Here is a 24,141-nt window from a genome sequence, read left to right as displayed (position 1 = left end):
AACATTTCAATTGGTCTTCATTGTTTATTTTTTATTGTTTTTAAATTATTTGCCATCTTTCTCCAACTCTTTCTAGCTTTTAAAAGGGGGTCACTGACCCAATATAAAAACAAATACTCTGTAAGGCTACAAATATAGTGTTGTTTTCATTGCTCATATTCCAGTCTCTTATTCAAATCAGTGCAAGGTTGCTAGGGTAATAATAAATAATGAAAAAATTCTAAGCCAAAGTTCTTAGAATTTTACTCTCATCAATTTTACATTCTCTTATGTTAAAGGTTTACTTATCCTTTAAGAACTGTTTAGATGCCTCCAGGTGTCACGGAGGCACCCGTATATAATAAACATTCAGAGAACCATCTTTCTAATCCAAACCAATACATACAGACGGTAAACTGATATTTTTTTTTATTAGAGCACATTTAATTAGACAATTAAATGCATATTATAAACAATTGACACACGACAGAGTTTTCGAAAAAAAATAGACCAATTGCATAGTTACTTTGTTTCAGTCTACAAAATACTAAGGGGCAGATTTATTAAGGGTCGAATAGTGAAATTGAATTTTCTAATTTTTTTTGGTATCAAAAGGCACACATCAAATTTTAATCCTCCAATTTGAATGTAAATTCGAATGTGAGATTTATCACACCTCCACCATGGAAACAGTTCTAATTCAAATATTCGCCACCTAAAACCTACCGAGTTCATTTACAAGTCAATGGCAGAGGCCCTTTGAACCATTAGAATATGTTAAGTACCTTCCTGACATTCGAGTTTTTTTGTTTTGGATGGGATACTCAATTCGAATTTTCGGGTCGGGACTATTGGATCGGATATTAGACGTTCAAAATTTTTCTTAAACCCCTTCGAGTTGTGAGTAGATTTGAATTAGTAAAAAAAAGAAAATTCACATAAATTTGACCTTTGATAAATCTGGCCAAAAGAGTTTGTTTTTGGTGATCATTTAGTTTAACCTCAGACCCTGCTGGTGTGGAAGCCATTAGCACGAGGGAAGACGCACATTACCGCACCCGCATGGAACGCGTCACATAGATCGAGAGCCAGACTAGGCAGTTCATCAAGCTTGCACATGCCTTCAAATTCAAAGCAAAATAAATGAATGACAAAAAATAAATAAATAAAGTAATGGTCACAAAACAAACATGTTCCACGTGTTAGAGACCAACACGCCAACAGCTGTTAGTGTGCACATAAGAAAATAAACGTGATGCAGTGCATGCTTCACCCCTTGCAGGCCAGATGGTGCATACAAGGGGATTATAAACTGTCTAGTGGGGGTCACACCTGAGTTAAAAGGAGCGTATTCAGGCCACCAACCTCCCATGTTCTCGCCCTCAGCAGAATCGATGCTGTCCAGAGTCATGTTCTGATCATCAAAGCCCTTTCTGCTGTAATCATCATCCTCCTGGGTATAACAAAAAGACACAGAACATCGTTCTAAAAATCAATGCAAAGATATGAAAAGTCATGTGGCTTCATCACTTGAACGAGAAAGCGGAACAAAACGGCTTCAGAACAAAGGCAATGATCAGTGGCAAAAATATTCATCAGAACACTTACAGGGTTATTTAGTAAAGTCTGAATGGCAAAAACTCGAGTTTCTTTTAAACTATAAAATCTGATTTTTTTAGTGGAAAAAACCCAGCTGGGTTGTATTCTTAAAGGAGAACTTAACCCCCTTTCTAGTAAAAACCCCTACCCTCCATAGTCTCCCTCTCCCTGCTGCCACCCACAAAGGAGTTAACACAAGTAAATGCCCCTAAGCCGGTAATTACCCCTTGTTGCAGAGTCAGCACAGCGGAGCTCACAGGGGCCATCTTGAGCCGTTTCGGTAATCTTCGGGTCTTCTTCCGGCGCTTCGGTAATTTTCGTCACTTTCGGCGCATTCGCAGTTGTAGTGGAACGGGAAAATGCTCCAACTGTGCATGCACCAATACGGAGCTTCCTTACTGAGATTACCGGCGGCTAAAGATGGCCCCAATGAGCTCCGCTGCGCTGACTCTGCAACAAGGGGTAATTACCAGCTTAGGGGTATTTACTTGTTTTATCTCCTGTGCAGGGGGGGGGGAGCAGGGAGAGGGGGACTATGGAGGGTAGTGGTTTTTATTAGAAAGGGGGTTAATTTTTCCTTTAAAGCAATATTGCACAATTTTATTTATTCAAAAGTTTTCCCCAAATCTCCATGACTAGCGGCTGCATTAAAATGCAATAAAATCCTCCAATGAGAATCCCAGCTGTTCTGTATAAATCTGACTCCATGTTCTTTGTTCCTGCAACTGGAGTTGGAAGCTTTAAGCCCCATGTCTGATTCCTGTGTCATATAATGAAGAAGAAAAAAAATGACATAGAAATCTCTATATGGAAGATAACAGGAAAATGTCTGACATAGTGCTGGGAATCAGCATTCTCATTGGTCAGTTCTCTTGAATTCATAATAAAGTTATTTAATCAGTCGAATTCTCATTGGCGACTTTTCTTGCATCTATAATTATGTTCTTCATCAACTTCTATAAAAAAAAAAAAAAACTTTGGGTCGCTGTGGGCCAGTGTAACTGTAGGGTCTACTGGAGATGATGACCTTCTGTAATTCAGAGCTTTCTGGATAATGGATCCCGCACCCCTCCCCAAATGTGGGTCCCAGTAAAAATGCCCCCATAATTTCATCCAATTCCTGCAGTGATGTAAACAAAGGGTTTCAAGGTAGGAGCTCCTATAACTATGTGAGGGTAAGGAGGACCCCCTTAAACTACACGTACCCATGCAGGAACAAAAGTGACTATTAATAGTGTTAAAAAAGGAACAATCCGCCATGTTTTTACCCATAATGCACCTTTGTTTCCCAAAAAGGGAGATACAAAGATTTGCAGTTGGGAGAGAATAGTGTAAAGGGCTGTAAATATTGTTGCATGAACTCAGAAGGGACACCATGAGAGCACTGACCTGCATCTTTGGCGCTGCTTTGCTGCTTTTCCTCCTCGCCGGTCGCATTTTCCCCAGGCCTCGAAATGCACTCAGCTCCTCCTCCAGCTCCTGCTGCCCTGAGTCCATGGCTGGATCGGAGCAGCCAGGAAAGAACCAGTCATCCTCAATCAGTTTTGTGCCACAGGAAAGCAGTTTTATAACAAAGCTGTACCCAACCCACAAGCCTGGCACTCTTTCAACCACCGCATTCACCTGGTGAGTTCCCCCAAATGTATTCTGTACAAAGCACTCCATTATGGCTGCTTGGCAAGGGATACTTCAAGGGCAAGTAATGCCCGACAAGTTGCTTTTGCATGAGACAGAACCTTATAAAGCAATGTAATCCTACATAGTATTTTGTTATCCCCTTTCTATCCAAAACAGGATAATGTGTCCTCCCTTCTCTAAGCTTCCGCCTTTGTTAGGCTTTGCGATAAGGAGCAGCTCATTATACAGGAAGCTGAGTCTTACACATGCATTGACTCGGCAGAACCAGGAAGTGAGGCGGGTCATTTAAAATTAGCTACAGTTTCTTTCTAATGCAATGACTGCTTCTTATACGTGTGGATATTTTTATATGGACATCCGAGACTCTCGCCACAGGATCTTTCGCATGAGAGCAACTTGTCTGTGCGCATTACTATCCCTTGCAGCAAGGAAAAACGGCAGGTTTTTGCATTTACCAAACATGCAGAAAATGTCTTTAAAGTGCAGAGTTAGAGAAATGGATTACTGATACACGGTCATTTCTGATCATTACTGCAATTCATTCATGCTCATGCCCCACCGGGAGATCAGTATTTTATCCTTTCCGGAAAAATAGCACCAACCACATGCATATGAAAATTAGGGCGGGAAGGGAAATCACGTGACTTTTCAAATGTTTTTCCCCTTTTTTCCTTTCCCGTCCCTAATATGCATATGCAAATTAGGATTCCTTTCATGAAGGCTTCATGGATTCGGCCGAATCCCAAATAGTCGATTCGGTGCATCCCTAATTTGCAGGCAAATAATCATAAGTAAAATACACTTATCAAGTCATAGTAGAACACACTGAATAAAAGAAACCTTAATGAATCATAGTACGTATATGAATTCATTTTGGCTTATTGCACATTTGGAAGGTCTTATTCCCATCTGTTTTGTGATCTAAACAAATAGTTAGTAGACCCCAGGGCAGGAGTTATGGTTAGGGGGCACCTGCCATTGCAGGACGACTGGCACCCTTGTGTCAAATTTGTAGCCCAGTTTCTCGGTTGGATACTAGTTAGTGGTCTGACAGTAGTTCAACTATTAACTTTTAGTATGATGTCCAGTGATATTTTGATATAATTTGCAATTGGTCTTCTTTAAAAAAAATTGTTTTCAGCCTCTCTCTCGAGACGGAGATTTACCATTCCTGCCCCTAATTTTCTCTCTCTCTCTCAAAAGAGAAAGGTTGAGAAAGGTTTATCATTTCTTTCCTAAGCAGAAGAAAATCAGAGCAACATCTGACAACTTCCTTGACAACTTGGTGGTCAGAATGGTCAGAAAATGACCAGCAGGTGGCGCTGTTGTAACAACATTCATATTAACAGCACATGTATCCCTTAATATCTTGGAATTAAAAATAAAAAAAAAATAATGAATGTACATTGCAAAAGTGCTTAGAATAGCCCCCTCATCAATTTTACATTCACTTGTTTTTTATTGCGTCTCATCTGCTTCTGAACCGACATGTCTTATACAATCTACAGAACAAATCCCACTAGGAGTATAGTGCAAATAGGCATCTGTATGTTTCAATAAGTGATCACCAACATGACAGGTGCCATAATGAATTAGTGTAGCAGTCAGGCACAGCGGATACCCACAAACACACAAACCATGCAACGGAAAAAGGCATGAAAGTGATTTGTGAAAAGGGATTAAAATAAAATCAGATACAGATGGGACTGGTGGGGATAAATAAAACACATACGACTGGAAGGCCAGCAGCAGCTAGAGACATACTGCTGTCTGTTTCCACCACAAGATAAGGCTCCCGGGGGAACGAGACAGCAGTACGTCGCTACCTGCGGAGGCAACATGTAACCTGCATGCACAAAACTGATGGGAAACCATGTTCTTGGTGGCTGAACAAATCACAGTGTAGGGTAGAAGAGTGGAGGGAGGGAAAACTGAAAACTCAGCGGATTTCATGATGTGGAGGAGAAAATAAAATACGAACAATCATGCTCAGACAAGAAATGATAAGGAATGTCTGCAAATGTCAGCCCTTCAGAGGTATCACTGGGCCCCACAGAAAATTATTTTTGGGGCCCCCAAAATGTCTAGAGGTTGACCTGTTCTGCTAAAATTTATTGAAATTATATATTAAAGGGGACCTGTCACCTACAAAAAATATTCCAAATCCTATTTTATCACATTTGTCAAGCAAAATAATTTTTAATTACACTGTATAAATTATTTGAATCTTGTTGCCCTCGGTCTGGGAACTCAATAATAATTGAGTTCCCAGACCGGGAACAGCAAACAGGGAGGAGCCATTTTGTGGACACTGTTATTAAGACAAGCCTTGTATCATCTCAGAATCTTCTGTGCACCAGAATGGGGGACCTGATGTCCATCCCCATGCACTGGCTACACAATTAAATGGTTAAGAGTGAGGGGGAATGTGGGGAGAGTAGTGACATCTAGGAAGTGCTGAATGGAAAGTGAAAGTAATTTCTTGCCCCGCCTCTATGCCTAAGGCATAGAGGAGGGGCAGGCAATATTTGATTGACAGCTGAGATTTTTAAACGAGTCTACAACAGCTATGAATGCTTTAATAAAAAAAAAATTGGATTTCCCGTTTAATTTGAATTTTTTTTTCATTATACAGCTTTTTACATTTGGGTGACAGGTCCACTTTAATTAGGGCCCCTATACCTCCTGGGTCCCCCTGCAGCCGCAGGATCTGCTTTCTCTGTAGTTACACCCCTGCTCCAGCTGCTCCAGAATCTATCATTCCCAGCACCCAGTGTAGGGGGGGTCTTGGGAGTTCTCATTCTGCAATAGCTGAAGAAGTAAACGTTACCTATCCCTGATCTAGGCAAGCAGACCATTTAATATGATGGGAAGCTTGTCGGTTTTACATTTCCCTGTATGACTTTAAAGGGAATGTTAAACTTTGGAGGAGTTCGGTGCATACTGTCCCTATTGGGAGTGGTTTAGAAAAAAAATATCAGTTGCTAATGTATGCTGTAGTCATACACAGCCTGCAAGAGTCAAGAGAGCGCAAGCTTCACTGGCTAATGTGCATACTCTAACTCTCTTCACTCATTCCTATTCCATTAATCATATCAGCTGCCATAAATACAAGTTATACTGTGTAATGAGCAAGGAAGAGACAGGTCATGTGCTGTATTGCTTGAAGCTGCCAAAACCTTATCACCATAAATTCACAGAACCTGCTGGTGTTAAAGAATCATTCACACTGGTCAGTCTCCCAGAATGTGGGTCTATTTACAGATGGATCGATGGACAAAATCAGATTATGATCCGATCCAAGCGAATCACAATTGGGGGAGACCCATTGGCACTGCTAGTTGGGATTTCTAACCCGCCCAAGAGAAATATTGCTGATGTTTGGAAAATCATTGCTTGGACAGTCTGTCAGCAGGGGCCCAGACATGGGACAATAAGCCCAAGACTCTGGAGGGACCAAGATGGCAGTTTTAGTAAGCCCCTATATAGCTACCTTTAAAGGTGGGGGGGTGGGCTGACTAAATGAACCAGAAAGGGTATTTAATGCTAGAAACTTAAAGAAATTGTTCAGTATAAAAATAAAAACTGGGTAAATAGATTTTATCTAACATTTTTTTTAATATAGTTATCCAAAAATGTAATGTATAAAGGCTGGAGTGAGTGGATGCCTAACATTATAGCCAGAACTATTTGAAGTTTAAGAAATAATCAAGTTTATCTTCACTACTTCCTGCTTTGAAGTCAGTCCAGCCCTTAAAGGAAACCTGTCACGATTGAGTTAATACTAGGAAGGCAATAAAACTGTTAAAACAAACCACATACCTCAATTTATTCAACTCAAATCTCACTAAATCTAAATTTATAGCTACTTCTGAAAATGTCCACGAGATACTGACTGAAGCCCGACTTTCTGAAAGTCAGGAGAGCAAGGCATCATGGGTAGAATCAGCCCTGCACACTCCTCTCGCGATATCTCCAGTTTCTGCAGTTGTCAGGGGCTGGAGGACTACAGCGCATGTAGTGTAAGTGTTCAAAAGCACAGACAGAACGAGGAAGCACATTCGGTAAAGTTTATCAGAACGGAGGAGGGAGAAGGGAGGGGGTGTCAGATAAGGAGCTCCGTTTGCTGGCATTACAGAGCAGAAGTAGCAGCTAAAGTTTAACCATAATGCTGCTGCTTTCTGCTCTTCATGTAAACAATTAGTCTACTCTTGACAAGCAAAAGTCTTGAGTTACTTTACCCTTCACACACACACTTTCCTGATTTTTATATTTAACCCTAAATCCCAGCAGTGTCTTTATTTATTTATTTATTTATTTATTTATTTTATTAGGCACATTTTTATTTTGTGGGTTGACTTTAAGATAAAGGGGGCTCATTTATAAACACTGGGCAAATGTGCACCTGGGCAGTAGCCCATAGCAACCAATCGGTGACTGGCTTTTTACAGGCAGCTGCAGGTTGAACTTTGAAAGCAAACATTTAATTGGTTATTGTCCAGGTGCAGATTTGCCCAGTGTTTATGAATGAGCCCCAAGAACTGCACATTCTTAGCAGGTTTTAGCGGTTCGATAATTTCATAGTTTATGAGATTTTTAGTAAAAGCCCACACAATCTGAATAGAACAATGTGTTTCAAACAATCCTAATAGAATATCAAGTCCTGGTGTGACATGAGTTGTACAGAGCCAGTCTATCACAGAGTATACTCTATGACTAAGCATACATGAGATTTGGTAGTTTGGCACAATCCACACACAGAAAACAAAGGGGTCCTGTTTCAACATGGCAGCGCCTATGAAGCACTTTTTACATGTAGGATATTTTCGAATCCGTTTCAGATATAGACAAAAACAGCTGACTAAAGGGTTAAACCAAGGAGGGAAAAGATATCTATTACTTATGTCTCAAGGTGACAGGTCCTCTTTAACAATAGGTTACATTTTTGGCTAACTAACTAAATTAGAAACATTTTTTATTTTGCACAACCTATTTATCCAGTTTTTATTTTTACACTGAACTGTTCCATTAAAAACCACTGCTGGTAACATTGCTATATAATTTAGCCCTTCAATGCTACTTCACCACTAATAAAAGAAGTATTTGTGCCTTTCTGAGTGAACCATGCTACGGTGCTTTCTCCAGCTCTCATCTTTCTACTTTTCTGAGCTACATCAATGGTTTATTAATCTGCACTTTATTATATTGACCTTGTCTTGTTAAAGTAGAAGGAATACCATTTTATACTTGGGGGTGGCAAAAGTTAGGCACCCCCAAGTGATTACTTTTACTTACCTGACACCCCGGGCCAGTGCTCCTATGAGCAGAAAACTGCACCAACCTGGGGTTCTTCAAGTGAGCACCACGGAGAGACCATCTTCCTGCTTCTTCGGTTTTCAAATTACCAGGGGCAGACGCATGCACAGTAGAATGAAATCAACGGCTTTTTGTTTAAGTTCGGCTTTTCACTCTACTGCACGAGAAGACCCGAAAAAGCAGGAAGAGGATCACTCGGTGGTGTTTGCTGGAATAACCCTGGGCCGGTCCAGTTTTTTTGTTGATAGGAGCATCGGCCTGGGGTTTCAGGTAAGTAAAAGTAATCACTTGGGGGTGCCTAACTTTTGGCACCTTAAAGTGTAAAATTGTATTCCTTCTCCTTTAAGCAAAAAACCACATCCAAAAAGTTACTTTCACTCAGTGGAACACAAGCAATATCAACAGAAGTTGCTTGAATATAAGAGTATGTATGCAATTTGGATGTGAATATTCTTTTAACACCATCGAGTGAATTCGTTGGTCACATTTACCTGGAGCAGTTAAGGAGACGGAGGGGGGAGAGCAACAGGCATTTGAGGGAACTCTCTATTTTTATTATAATTTAATTTGAAAGCACTTCTCCTTTAGAATGGGTATCTGGACAGCTCATTCACAGCATTGATTTGGCTAAAAGAAGTCAAGGAAAACTTATATGGTATGTGTGTTTTCAAAAGATTAACGGACCACTAACATCAATTTTTTTTTTTTTAAATTAGTTAGTATAGAACGAAAATAAAAAATAAGGAAGACAGGCAGGAGAAATTGAGCACCGCAGGATGGATCGCCGGATTGCCTATTCTGAAGAGAAGTGCAAACGGAGTTTCAGTAAGTTATTTATTAGCGATTTAAAAGTTTGACTTGTCTTTGTGTTTTTTTTCCGTTCTATACTAATCAATTAAAAAAAAAATTATGTTACTGGTCCTTTAAGGCAAGCAGTGCTGGCTAACTACAGGGTGATGTTAAAAAGGATCAGGTTGACTTACACATTAGTAATGACTTGCTAATTACAATGTAATTGATGAGGTACAGTAAAGACTAAAGTCTGTACTGTACCCAAAATGGGTATCCAATGCCGAAGCCATATATCAATCACTTTATAGTACCACCTGTCTGTCAGCCCACATAATGGCAACCCAGCCAGACACGGAGAAACCTGATTAAGTAATTCTATCTGGTAAATGAAATAGGAGAATTCACCTTCTCTTTCTTCTTCTATCTGTGCCATCCTCAGAGCCAGGACAGACTTCTCCTCGCTGCTGTTCTTTGGTGCTTCTTCAATTTCAGGGCTCATTTCATTCCATTCCAGAAGATGGTTGTGCAGCTCATCCACGCTCCCCGACTCGCTTGTCTGAAAATGTGACGCGGGGATGAATAATGTATTCTGGAGGTCAGGAACTAATGAGAATAAATGCACCACCTTCGTGCAGTGAACAACCACATGAATATACATACAGCTAAATACAAAATTCCAATCTGAGTCTTTAATTGCTATACTGACCTACAGTAAGCACAAAACAATCGGAAGATGAGATGTGCTTATTTCTGTGTGTTATATTTGTGTCTTGCTATAATGAAAAGTTGTACGTACTGTAAACTAGACACATTCAAAATCTGAAGACACACCAACCTGAGCGGCTCGTTGTTAATGACAGACAAGTGCACTGGTAGGAAAGTTATATCTTTGGATATGCTGACTTCCACATCTCTGAGCAACACCTGCACCGAATCCAGGATTCGGTTTTAAGCAGGATTGGGATTCGGCCAAATCCTTGTGCCTAGCCGGACCGAATCAGAATCCTTTAAATCACGTGACTTTGTGTCACAAAACAAGGAAGTAAAAACATTTTAATCCACACGCTGCACCCTCCCGCTCACTGATTTACATATGCAAATGATGTTGGAATTCGGTTCGGTATTTGGCTGAATCTTTTACAAAGGATTCGGTGTTTGGCCGAATCCAAAATAGTCGATTCAGTACATTCCTACTACAAACACACTGGAGCTAAAATCGCATTTAAAGTAAACCGGAAATGCTTGCGAAGAAAGCCACTTTGTTGTGCCAAGGTCTGGTTCATCATGTCTTGAGTCCTTACAATAACAACACAGACTCATATCTCCATTAATATACATCTCTACAAATGTTGTTGAACTACATTACCCAGAATCCCACTGAAAGCAGGCACGTGCTTGACAAACATTACCTGCGAGTCTGCCCTCTTTGCAACCTGCTCGAGATCTGCCTGCAGCTTCCTCTGTTGCTCTTCATAGAGCACAAGCTTGGCCAAAAGTTGTTCTATTTGGAAATCAAACACAAGGAAAAGAGCGGTTACAAAAATGACTAAAAAGAATCTGCTGCAAAATATATAACACAGATCCACAGGGACTATTAAAGGGATCCTGTCATCAGAAAACATGTTTTTTTCAAACGCATAATAGTGCTACTCCAGCAGACTTCTGCACTGATATCCATTTCTCAAAAGAGCAAACAGATTTTTTTATATTCAATTTTGAAATCTTACATGGGGCTAGACATTTTGTCAATTTCCCAGCTGCCCCTGGTCATGTGACTTGTGCCTGCACTTTAGGAGAGAAATGCTTTCTGGCAGGCTGCTGTTTTTCCTTCTCAATGTAACTGAATGTGTCTCAGTGAGACATGGGGTTTTACTATTGAGTGTTGTTCTTAGATCTACCAGGCAGCTGTTATCTTGTGTTAGGGAGCTGCTATCTGGTTACCTTCCCATTGTTCTTTTGTTTGGCTTGTGGGGGGGAAAATGGAGGGGGTGATATCACTCTAACTTGCAGTACAGCAGTAAAGAGTGATTGAAGTTTATCAGAGCACAAGTCACATGACTTGGGGCAGCTGGTAAATTGACAATATGTCTAGCCCCATGTCAGATTTCAAAATTGAATATAAAAAAAATCTGTTTGCTCTTTTGAGAAATGGATTTCAGTGCAGAATTCTGCTGGAGCAGCACTATTAACGGATTCATTTTGAAAAAATGTTTTTTTCCCATGACAGCATCCCTTACGTGGCAATACACATAAAGATCCAATCGCAAAGTCACCAAATGAGTGAATGTTTCCCCGATATGAGCTTGGTAGTATCATCTGGCCCTTAGGCAACATTATTGTATCACAGTGATGGAAACTCATTCTATTGGGGCAAAGACTAGATCAACAAGCAGATTTGGTACTTGTCCCGACAGGATTTTTAAACCTGCCAGATCAACATCTCAGTGATTTCTAGCGATGCACCAAATCCACCATTTGGGATTCGGCCGAATCCTTCTTGAAAGCTTCGGCCCAATACCGAACCCTATTATGCAAACTAGGGACAGGAAAGGAAAAAGTACATATGCAAATAAGGATTCGTACTTGATTCGGCCAGGCACAAAGATTCACCGAATCCTGGATTCGATGCATCCTTAGGGATTTCCATCAAGAAAACAGTTGGGCAGGCCCATGATAGACATTTGCTCAAGGACCTGCAAGTCCAAGAAGCCACTCAGATATTTACTTTCATTACTGTAACTACAATACAAATGCGAAGGCTGAATCACTTATTGGTTGCTACGGGTCACTGCACCAATACCGAACCACAAAGCTTTCAACCCAAACTCACCATTTATTGCCTGAAGATCTGTTAAAGTTTCAAGTTTTGTTTCCAGTTCATGCTTCTCCTCTTCTAATTCTACAATGCGATTGCTCAGGCCAGACAGGTCCTGTTTTTTGGCTTCAGACTATAACAGAAAAAGAAGAGATGTAAAATGGTTACAATAAAAAAAATGGAAGCATCAGTGCAAAACAATAAAAACTCTGAGAAATTCAATAGGAAATCAGAGAAGTTTCCAGAGTGAAATAATAGGTGTTTTTTTTTTCTCTTTTAAACAGAGAAGGACAGATAAAATAGATAGGGCGGAGAAGCTAAAGACAGGTTAAATAATAAGGTGGTACTTGTACAATTTTTAGTTCTTCCTCCAACTGTCTGATTTTGGACTTTGACCAAGCCTTCATTTTAAGGAATTTAGCTTCGGATTTACTTGCCTCTTCTGTTTTCAGCTTGGCTTCACCTGCAAAGAAACGCAAGAAGGTTTATCAGGCGAGCGCAACAAAGGTTCGGTCTAATGAAAGTAATGTGATCGGACTCTCAAAGGAACGGCAAAGGTCAGTAGTATACTATACAGGGCTGTCAGATTGCTGCAGTTTTCCACTGGCTAACAATACACTGATCAGATGCATGTAACTGCAACCAAAAAGGCAAAACTGTCACAGACCTGGCACTTTCCGCACAGTAAAGCTGTATTGGGGGCTAAATGGCGCCAATAACCCATATTTGAGTACCCACAAAAGACTGATTCAAACAACCCCAATGGCCATTGTCCTAAAGCTTAAAGAGTCCCATTTTGTTCAGGGAACCTCTACTGTAACCCTGACTATTCAGAGCATGTTTCTTTGTACCGTGTGCACCATTACGATTAAAACATAAAACAAGATGAAATATACTTTGATTGTAAAGGTATTTTATCGAAATTCTTAGTTCAGAAGGGATTTTGTGGCCCAGCTGACACGTGCCTCCTAAGAACCTCATCGAAGCTGAAAAACCCAGTACTTCTACATATACAGCCCTATAAATCTGTGTTTAAATGAGAAGGAAAGGCTAAAATTAAGTAAGCTCTATCAGATAGGTCTATATAAATACACCAGTAAACCCTCAAAGTAATGCTGCTCCTCTGTCAAAAGAAACACAGCTTTCCTTCTATTGTGTATACATGGGCTTCTGTATCAGACTTCCTGTTTTCAGCATAAACCTCCAGGGCTAGGGCTTGAGCATGCTCAGTTTGCTCCTCTTTCCCTTTCCCCTCCCTGCTGAATCTGAGACCAGAGCTATGAGTGAGCAGAAAGAGACTCAGGCAGGAAGTGATGTCACACCAAGCTAACATGGCAGGTGCTATCCTAAACAAATAGAGGGAGCTTCTAGAGCTGTTTATTTAGGTATGGTAAAGCATTCTTCAGAATAAATATAGTGTTATAGCTTGCACTATTGTGGGTAATCTATTGGCAATAAACTGCTTCAGTAGCTTTCTTTATCCTTTAAATGCTCACAAGTCGGGATATTCCACTATGCTAAACCTGGCATATTAAAAGGGTTGTTCACCTTCAAACAACTACTTGTTTTAAGATATATCAGCAGAAATAACGACTTTTAAAGAGGGGATCGCCAACCCTATAAAACTGTTCTAAATTGATAAATTTAGTTGATACATTTCTTATCTTTGTCCCTGCTGAGCAGAATCTCTGGGTTACATTACAGGCAGCTGTTAGAATTGATACAATAATTGCTAATACTCCAGAGATGCTGCTGAGAAATGTTGCAAAACTGTAACAGTCCAGAGTCCGCAGTAGTGATGTGTGGGCCGACCCGATACCCGCGGGTCCGGGTTGAGCTCTTCTTATTGCTCTTCCCGCTTGCGACCTTCCAAATGCCGGCTTCTGACTTCCGGGTTGAGTTTTTATAGACGCGCGCCTCTCGCCTCGCCCCTTTTGTGACGTCATTGGTGGGGCACCTCAGTGTGGCTCTATAAGAGACCCGGAAGTCGGACGCGGGTGGTGGGACCGACCCGACCCGCACATCACTAGTCTGCACCTGAATTACTGAGCTGCAAGACTGAAACACCAGAGACAGGGACATTCAACTGTAAACTTAGATTTTGGAAAAACAGTAAAAAATAAATAATGGGAAGTAATTGATAAAAGTATTTTTTATATCTGGGGAACAATGTAACAGCTAGCAGGTTCTGCAGTAAAACTTTTTAGTGTCCATAAGCAAACTGAGTAACCAAAGTACCTGTATGTAACCAAAATGAATAATATTTGCATTTATGGCAACAGGAGATGCTTGGGGATCATTGCAATTCCTATAACTAAAATTACCATTCCACATTGCCTCGTTGTCACGTATCTAATGCTCATTAAGCGCCCTCTGCTGTCCATTCTAAGGTATGCCTAATTATCTACACTGTGTTTGTGAAAATAAAATCTTATACAATAAAGGATCAATGTAAAGCTTAATTTGTACAGTAAAAATCACTAAAAGCACAACCTCCAGCGTATCTGTTGCAGTTCATCGATAGCCAAGATCTTTGCAAAAAATATTAAACACGATTATCTTAAATCAGATCTTAACTCGAAACAAGTGTTTTGCAAAATGAAGGCAAAGAGAATTTAAGCAACTTTCGAAGCCATGAATATCCATGAATATCTTGTAAATTATATCCTTATAATCAGTGACTAGTGATGTCATCCGTTATAAACGGTGAGTAGTGGTGTCATTTTTAGTAACTTAGTAAAACTTAACTTACTAAAACTTGTGTATTATAATACCTGTAAATAAAGTACCCCTTGTTGTAAAATATTAGAAGTCTAGTTTTAGAAACACTGCAATTGTTTATATAAATGTGTAGCAATGGGTGCAGCCATTCAAAGGAGAAAATGCTCAGGTTACAGAGCAGATTGCAGATAAGCTCTGTAGAACATAATGTTATCTGGTATCCACTATTTAACCTGTGCCATATAGCCTTTATATAATTTCCACCATTGCTACACAGCAGCTTGTTTATATGAACTATAGTAGAGTTTCTGAAGTAAACACAGCAGTTTTATCAGTGCAGGGCAGCACTACATGATATTTTCATTACTTTAAAACAGTTTAATTTTTTGGTGTTACTGTTCCTTTAAATTCCTTATTCAAGTGGTGAGATTGTTCAGTAATCCGGGGATTTAGAGAATACTTACACAAACCTTCGACACATTATCCAGAAAGCTCAGAATTACAGAAAGGCCATTTCCCATAGACTCTATTTTATCTAAATAATCCAAGTTTTTAAAAATGATTTCCTTTTTCTCTAAAATATAATTAATCCTTATCGGAGACAAAATAAGCCCATTGGGTTTATTTAATGTTTACATGATTTTCTAGTAGACTTGAAGGATCAGTAACATCAAATTTTTTTTTTATTAAAAAATTCATTAGTGCAGAACGAAAAAAAACCCACAAAGACATATTCAACTTTTAAATCGCTAAGTCTTTATTAAGAAAAAACTTACTGAAACTCCGCTTGTGCTCCTCCTCTTCAGTAAAGGCGATCCAGCGATCCATCGTGTGGTGCTCAATTTCTCCTCCCACGCTATCTCAACTATAAGGAAAGCAGGGAGGAGAAATGGACCGCCGCACAATGAATTGGATCGCAAGCGGAGTTTCGATAAGTTATTTCTTAATAAAGACTTAGTGATTTAAAAGTTTAATATGCCTTTGTGGGGTTTTTTTTCGTTCTACACTAACAAATTTTTTAATTTTACCTTTATGGTAGGAAGATCCAAATTACAGAAATATCCATTATGCGGAAAACCCCAGGTCCCGAGCATTCTGGATAACAGGTCCCATAACTGTATAACAAATTTCCAGTTTCATAGCTACCGGTTCCCTAGCAAAATACTACAATTACCTTGAAGTTTAATGACTGCTGTTTCTCCGCTGTTTGTGGGTTGGGCAGTCTCTCCTACGCTATTCCCCAAGTTCTGAAGTTGTTGCTGTAGCTGCTGTACGGTCAGGCACTTCTCTTGGATTTCCAACTCGTGCTTCTCCTGAATTTGCTGCATCTCGGCATTGTGTTTGTCATGCAAGCCCCGCAGGTCACTCTCATGCTTATCCATCATGTCTCTTAGCTGCGCTCTCATTACATGCTTCTCCGCTTCCAACTTGGACTGTAGATTTTCTTTTTCTGATTGAAGACGCTTACACTTTTCTGTTATTTCCTTAAAATAAATGTCAGAAGTCTTTATCAAGACAGGTAAATGTTCATTTATAAGCATCATCATCGCCATTAGAAAACAGAGACACGGAGAATCATCTAGGTAAAAATGTAACGGTCTCATTGTCCTATAGTCTTGCTTGAGTATAAAATAGTTTGATTCTATAGTTATGTAAATGTTTGATAAGATGCTTTTGAGTAAAAACGTAGCTTTCCAGAAAGCCTGGAAATTAGGGATGCACCGAATCCAGGATTTGGTTCGGGATTCAGCCAGGATTCGGCCTTTTTTAGCAGGATTCGGATTCGGCTAAAGCCTTCTGCCCGGCCGAACCGGAATCCTAATTTAATTATGCAAATTAGGGACGGGAAGGAAAATTGCGTGACTTTTTGTCACAAAACAAGGAAGTAAAACATGTTTTCCCCTTACCATCCCTAATTTGCATATGCAAATTAGGATTCAAATTCGGTTTGGTATTCGACCGAATCTTTTGCGAAGGAATTGGGTTCGGCCGAATCCAAAATAGTGGATTCGGTGCATCCCTTCTGGAAATAGAGCTTGTGTGGTTCAGGAATTCCCCAGTAGCCAAATTCCTATTGGTCAAAATACTGCACTGGAAAGTGTAGGGGTTGACACAGCTAAGGATAGGTATAACTGGGTATGACCTACAAGGTAATGATGTCTAAAGAAACAGTAACACCAAAAAGTGTTTTAAAGCAATGAAAATATAGTACTGTTGCCCTGCACTGGTAAAAGGGGTGTGTTTGCTTCAGAAACTCTACTATAGTTTATATAAACAAGCTGCTGTGTAGCCATGGGGGCAGCCATTCAAGCACAGGATACACAGTAGATAACAGATAAGTACTACTATAGTTTATATAAACAAGCTGCTGTGTAGCCATGGGGGAAGCCATTCAAGCACAGGATACACAGTAGATAACAGATAAGTACTACTATAGTTTATATAAACAAGCTGCTGTGTAGCCATGGGGGAAGCCATTCAAGCACAGGATACACAGTAGATAACAGATAAGTACTACTATAGTTTATATAAACAAGCTGCTGTGTAGCCATAGGGGCAGCCATTCAAGCACAGGATACACAGTAGATAACAGATAAGTACTACTATAATTTATATAAACAAGCTGCTGTGTAGCCATGGGGGCAGCCATTCAAAGCTGAAAAAGGAGCAAAGGCACAGGATACACAGCAGATAACAGATAAGCTCTGTAGTATACAATGGGATTCTTCAGAAACGCACCTGTTATCTACTGTGTATCCTGTGCTTGAATGGCTGCCCCCATGGCTACACAGCAGCTTGTTTATATAAACTATAGTAGTACTTATCTGTTATCTACTGTGCATCCTGTGCTTGAATGGCTGCCCAGCAGTTTATATATAATCTATAGTACAGTTTCTGAAGCAAACACACCAGTTTTCACCAGTGCAGGCCAACAGTACAAACTGTCATTCCTTAAAAACAATGTCATTTTTTGGTGTTACTGTTCCTTCAAATTAGGGGTATTGGGCAGCTGCCTTGCAGTGCTGGGGTGCTAGGATCGGTCGGGACAATGTTTGTTCTCCATGCCCTTACATGGGCTTCCTCCCACACTCCAAAAAATACACAGGCAAGTAAATTGGCTCCTTATAAATCTGATCCTAGTGTATAAATGTGATAGGGACCTTGGATTGTAAACTCTACTGGGGCAGGGACTGATGTCCCAGTAATAAAAAAAAAAAAAATCAGTCCTCACCATATTCTCTTGTTCCTTATTATCTAGTTCTTTCTGTAGCACATCAATCACTTGATTCTTCCCAAGTAAAACCTCCTCTTCCTCGTGCAGTTTCTGTTTTAAGGCCTTGAGCAGCTGCAGGGGCAACAATCATACAAACAAAATCATACAAACATAATGCTACATATAATACAAGTGGAACTTTGCCAACACTGAAGCCTTAGTGGAGTAAATCCAATCTAATAGCCAAAATACTATAATGTACAGGTATAGGATCTGTTATCCGTGGGGATGCAACAAATCCACTATTTTGGATTCGGCCGAACCCCCGAATCCTTTGCAAAAGCTTCGGCCGAATAACGAACCGAATCCTAATTTGCATATGCAAATTAGGGGTAGGAAGGGGAAAACATTTTTTACTTCCTTGTTTTGAGACAAAAAGTCACGCAATTTCCTTCCCCGCCCCTAATTGGCATATGCAATTAGGATTCGGATTGGCCAGGCAAAATGATTCGGCCGAATCCGAATCCTGCTGCACTGAAATCCATTTTTCAAAAGAGCAAACAGATTTTGTTATATTCAATTTTGAAATCTGACATGGGGCTAGACAAATTGTCAGTTTCCCAGCTGCCCCCAGTCATGTGACCTGTGCTCTGATAAACTTCAGTCACTCTTTACTGCTGTACTGCAAGTTGGAGTGATATCACCCCCTCTCTCTCCCCCCCCCCATCAGTCTTACAACAGAACAATGGGAAGGTAACCAGATAGCAGCTCCCTAACACAAGATAACAGCTCCCTGGAAGATCTAAGAACAGCACTCAATAGTAAGAGCCAAGTCCCACTGAGACTGTTACAGTTACATTAAGTAGGAGAAATAACAGCCTCCCAGAAAGTAGTTCCATCCTAAAGTGCAGGCACAAGTCATATGACTGGGGACAGCTGGGAAACTGACAATATGTCTAGTGCCGTGTCAGATTTAAAAATTAAATATAACAAAATCTGTTTGCTCTTTTGAGAAATGGATTTCAGTGCAGAATTCTGCTGGATCAGCACTATTAACTGATGCGCTTTGGAAAAAACATGTTTTCCCATGGCAGTATCCCTTTAATTTAATTCAACAATAGCCACAAGAGGCAACGTCCAGGTACTTTTCAGCAGCCGAAAAGCATCAGATTTGCCGTCAGCCTGAAAGTTTATATGACTAAATTGATATTAGTCAAGACAAAATGTCCGACATATGTCAAGCTGAATACAATGATGTGATTCCATTCGTAAAAGAAGCCATGTAGTTACCTGATGCAGATCAGCATTGGCATCGGATTTTGCCAATAGTTTGAAAATTTCTTGCTCGTGTTTCTGTGACTGTTCCTTCAGCTCTTTCTCCTTTTCCTGGACTAAGTTTTGGAACACCCGGATCTAAACATTTAGAAAAGAAACAAATAGGGAGTTAGCTTTCCTTATATATAATAGATAATGCATTTTAAAGAGTCAGTGTATATGAACACTCCATCTTTGCACTGAGCACAGAATTAGCACGGCTATACATACAGATAGAGATCCAGAGGGTTTTATATAAATAGGCATATATGTGCTGTACTTAATATCCAAACTGCAAAGATGTGGTTTGTTAATAATCACCCCACAAAAAAGAAACAGTTGGGTAGCACTGGCCTGGAGGATTAACAGAGCAGATGGTAGTCAGTTATGGTTAGGATGCTGTTCTGATACCTAAAGCATAAAGCAAGGTAGGGGGATGCACCGAATCCACTATTTTGGATTCGGCCGAACCCCCAAATCCTTCGCAAAAGATTCGCCAAATACCGAACCGTATCCAAATTTGCATATATATATATATATATATATATATATATATATATATATATATATATATATATATATATATATATATATATATATAAACATGTTGATATCATCAACATGTTTGCATATACAAATTAGGGGTGGTAAGGAGAAAACATTTTTTTATGTCCTTGTTTTGTAACAAAAAGTCATGCGATTTTCCTCCCCGCCCCTAATTTGCATATGCATATTAGGATTTGGATTTGGTAAGGCCGAATCCTGCTGAAAAAGCCCGAATCCTGTCCGAATCCCGAACCGAATCCTGAATTCGGTGCCTCCCTACTTAAAGGAGAACTAAAGCTTAAATACAGAAGTAGCTAGAAATGTTGTACATTATGTTTTGGGCTTCTGTACCAGCCCAAGGCAACCACAGCCCTTTAGCAGTAAAGATCTGTGTCTCCAAAGATGCCCCAGTAGCTCCCCATCTTCTTTTCTGCTGATTCACTGCACATGCTCTGTGCTGCTGTCACTTACTGAGCTTAGGGACCCACTCAAAATATACAGTACACATAGAATAGAAATGTCACTATATAAGGCTGATTAGTAATTAATACAGATAATTACTACATGGCAGCACAGAAACCAGTGCAATTAGCATCAGAATTTAATAATCAGCAAACCTGTAGCATCAGCTTATATTACAGGGGAAGCTCATTTTCTGCTGGATAATTAGTGACGAGCCCTAAGCTTAGCTTCTCAACAGCCAATCAGAGCCCACTGAGCATGTGAGTGTCACAGACACTTTCCAAGATGGTGACCCCCTGTGACAAGTTTGAAGTCCTGGATCATTGCTGCTATTGGGAAGCTGAAACTTTAGGCTGGTGCAATAAGTTCAGTATATAAAATATGGCATTTTTAGCCATATTCATTGTTAGGCTTTAGCTCTCCTTGCAGCTACATCACAAGAAAAAGAAATACATGTTTGAGTCATACATTGTGTCTCTATGCACTATGCAAAGGCCATGTGGGTTTGTATTGAGAGCTGAACAAGACACGTTTGCTTTTCCCCCACTGGTAGGTGTTTGGGGAAAAATCATAATAGAAAAGCAGCCTCATCCGAAGTGTCATGTCTGCATCTCAGTTAGGGTGACACAATCTGTTTTGCGGTAAAGGTGGGAAGAACAAAAAAACACAGACCAAACAGGTTGATCAACCATGATGCTTGCCTTTGATTAGCCTGGTCCTTTAAGAAGAGAACAGAAATGATGAAAAAATCCTCTGCTGACAGATGCTTTCTATTCATATGAATGTCAATGCCATCGTCTATAGTAGACGATTCGGTTCGTATGCAAGTACAGGTATGAGATCCGTTATCCGGAAAACCGTTATCCAGAAAGCTCCGAATTATGGAAAGCCTCCCATAGACTCCATTATGATCAAATTATCCAAATATTTAAAAATGATTTCCTTTTTCTGTGTAATAATAAAACAGTTGCTTGTACTTGATCCCAACTAAGATATAATTAATCCTTGTTGGAAGCAAAACCAGCCTATTGGGTTTATTTAATGTTCACATGATTTTCTAGTAGACTTGAAGATCCAAATTACGGAAAGATCCATTATCCTGAGCATTCTGTATAACAGATCCCCTAGATGTACTGTGTGGGCACATAAATGTTGCTATTCCAATGGTGCTAATGTTCTGGCTGATGTACCTATCTTTGACAGCCCATGTTTGAAAAATATAAATAAAATGTAAAAAAAAATTTTTTATTAAGGAGAGTTAATGGATCCTCAAACACAGAGGGGCAGATTCATTAAGGGTCGAATTTCGAAGTTAAAAATACTTCGAAATTCGACCCTCGAATTGAAATCCTTCGACTTCGAATATCGAAGTCGAAGGATTTAGCGCTAATCCAGCGATCGATCGATCGAAGGATTTTTCGTTCGATCGAACGATTAAATCCTTCGAATCGTTCGATTCGAAGGATTTTAATCCAACGATCGAAGGAAAATCCTTCGATCAAAAAATCACAGGCAAGCCTATGGGGACCTTCCCCATAGGCTAACATTGACTTCGGTAGGTTTTACCTGCCGAAGTAGAGGGTCGAAGTTTTTTTTAAAGGGGAAGTACTTCGACTATCGAATGGTCGAATAGTCGAACGATTTTTCGTTCGATTCGTTCGATTTCGTTCGAATTCGAACGAATTTAACCAATTCGATGGTCGAAGTACCAAAAAAATACTTCGAAATTCGAATTTTTTTCATTCGAATCCTTCACTCGAGCTTAGTGAATCGGCCCCAGAGTGTTAGGTTAAGGATACAATGAGCAAAGAACAGTCCTTTCTAGGGCAGGGTAAATTCGTGGAAGGACTGGATGTTCCTGTTCTTGAGTTATTTATGTGTTAAACAGCTACGAGGGCATAATAGTACAACAATAAATAGGAATGACACAAGTGTCGGGCGTTTAATTTGATATAAACATGCAATTTATCCTATACAGTAGGTTTCCTTTTGATAATATTTAAATCAACCCATTAGTGTTTTGAAGAGAGTATTGTCTTAAAGGAAAACTATACCCCCTGTACAGTGTAGGTCTCTATAAAAAGATATTGCATAAAACATTTTTCATAATAATATACTTTTTTATTAGTACGTGCCATTGGGTAATCCTAATTTTTTTTAAAAAATAAGGGCCGCCCCCTGGGATCGTAGGATTCACTGTGCACACAAACATACTAAACAAACCCTACATGTTAGCTCACATGAGCCAATTAACAGACAGAGTTCTTTCTTTTGCTTCCTCACTTCTTCCTGTTACAGTTAGGGTAGAACAACATGGGCGATTTAGGTCTGATCCGACGCAACGAAGTGCTGGCGTCAAGTCGGATGCGACGAAGATAAGGTCAGTTGTAGGAATGTCGGATGCAGTCGCCGCGTGTATCCGACACGACTGTCAGGATGCAGACGCTGCATGCATGCACACTGCGACTTCATCTGACATTTCTATCTCTTACCTTATTTACGGTGCATCCGACTTGACGCCAGCGTTTCGTTGTGTGGCGTCGGACGAAAATCGCCCATGTAGTTCTACTCTTAGAGTTGCAGTATTTCTGGTTAGGTGATCTCTGAGGCAACACACAACCATCACAAAATGGTGGTTCAAGGCAAGAGACATAAAAGGCCAATATTTACTTAAAAATATATACCAGTTTGGTGAGATTCTTTAATATGCCACTTAATTTAAAATAAACTGTTGCTTAAGTATTCATTTTGGGGGTATAGTTTTCCTTTAACTGTCACAGCAGCACCCAATTCCCATCCTGGAAAAAGCTTACTCACATTTTCCGTGTACATCGCCTCCCTCTCCTTGAAGTGATCCTTCTCTTTGTTCAGTAGGGTTTTCAAACTCTCGGCCTGCTCTTGGAGAAGGCTACACTTCTCTTCACTTTCTCCCACTTTCCTTGTAAGGTTCTGGATTAGAACCTGCAGCTCCTGATTAGATGTGCCGTTGTTTTTTTCCTGGGTTCAGAGAGAAATGCAAAATGTGTTGCCATGAAATTTCACCCGAGCTGAATCGTCAGATACAGGTAGAATTCTATTGTTTCTACCTGAATATCGGACAATTCAGCTCTGCGTGTGTGTATTGAAACAAACGATCTTTCTTGGAAAGATCTTTTCCAGGAAAGATTGTAATTGTTACATCTATGACCACCTTAAAGGGATACGGTGATGGGAAAACATGTTTAATAGTGCTGCTCCAGCAGAATTCTGCACTGAAATCCGTCTCTCAAAAGAGCTGTTTTTTTTTTAAATTTTATTTTGAAATCTGACATGGAGCTAGACATATTGTCAGTTTCCCAGCTGCCCCCAGTCATGTGACTTGTGCTCTGATAAACTTCAGTCATTTTTTACTGTTGTACTGCAAGTTAGAGTGATATCAGCCCCTCCCTTCCCCCAGCATCAGAACAATGGGAAGGTAACCAGATAGCAGCTTCCTAAGTCAAGATAACAGCTCCCTGGTAGATATAAGAACAACACTCAATAGTAAAAATCCAGGTCCCACTGAGACACATTCAGTTACATTGAGTAGGAGAAACAACAGCCTGCCAGAAAGCAGTTCCATCCTAAAGTGCTGGCTCTTTCTGAAAGCACATGACCAGGCAAAATTACCTGAGATGGAGCCTACACACCAATATTACAACTAAAAAATATACACTTGTTGGTTCAGGAATGAAATTTTATATTGTAGCGTGAATTAGTAAACAGT

The 24,141-nt window shown here is 39.9% G+C and overlaps 1 protein-coding gene across 7 annotated transcripts in view; it reads right to left on the bottom strand.

Annotated features, from left to right (window-relative positions):
- The window catches only part of XB1001290.S (provisional ortholog of golgin B1 S homeolog), a 70,533-nt gene that overhangs the window by 31,482 nt on the left and 14,910 nt on the right, over positions 1 to 24,141 (bottom strand). For 4 of the 7 annotated variants that reach the window (XM_041561933.1, XM_041561940.1, XM_041561935.1 and 1 more), the window contains 10 exons: positions 23,214 to 23,393; positions 19,365 to 19,487; positions 18,093 to 18,206; positions 16,035 to 16,344; positions 12,493 to 12,602; positions 12,155 to 12,272; positions 10,734 to 10,825; positions 9,729 to 9,880; positions 2,968 to 3,121; positions 1,312 to 1,432 (listed from right to left, as the gene is read on the bottom strand). In XM_041561933.1, the coding sequence (XP_041417867.1) occupies positions 1,312 to 1,432; positions 2,968 to 3,121; positions 9,729 to 9,880; positions 10,734 to 10,825; positions 12,155 to 12,272; positions 12,493 to 12,602; positions 16,035 to 16,344; positions 18,093 to 18,206; positions 19,365 to 19,487; positions 23,214 to 23,393 (1,474 nt within the window). The remainder of the gene's footprint in view (positions 1 to 1,311; positions 1,433 to 2,967; positions 3,122 to 9,728; positions 9,881 to 10,733; positions 10,826 to 12,154; positions 12,273 to 12,492; positions 12,603 to 16,034; positions 16,345 to 18,092; positions 18,207 to 19,364; positions 19,488 to 23,213; positions 23,394 to 24,141) is intronic. The other 3 variants (XM_041561934.1, XM_041561937.1, XM_041561939.1) reach the window with 3 other exon arrangements.

The sequence above is a fragment of the Xenopus laevis genome, chromosome 4S, assembly GCF_017654675.1.
Source record: "Xenopus laevis strain J_2021 chromosome 4S, Xenopus_laevis_v10.1, whole genome shotgun sequence".
Taxonomy (NCBI): domain Eukaryota; kingdom Metazoa; phylum Chordata; class Amphibia; order Anura; family Pipidae; genus Xenopus; species Xenopus laevis.
This window is presented reverse-complemented; position numbering and strand designations above follow the sequence as displayed.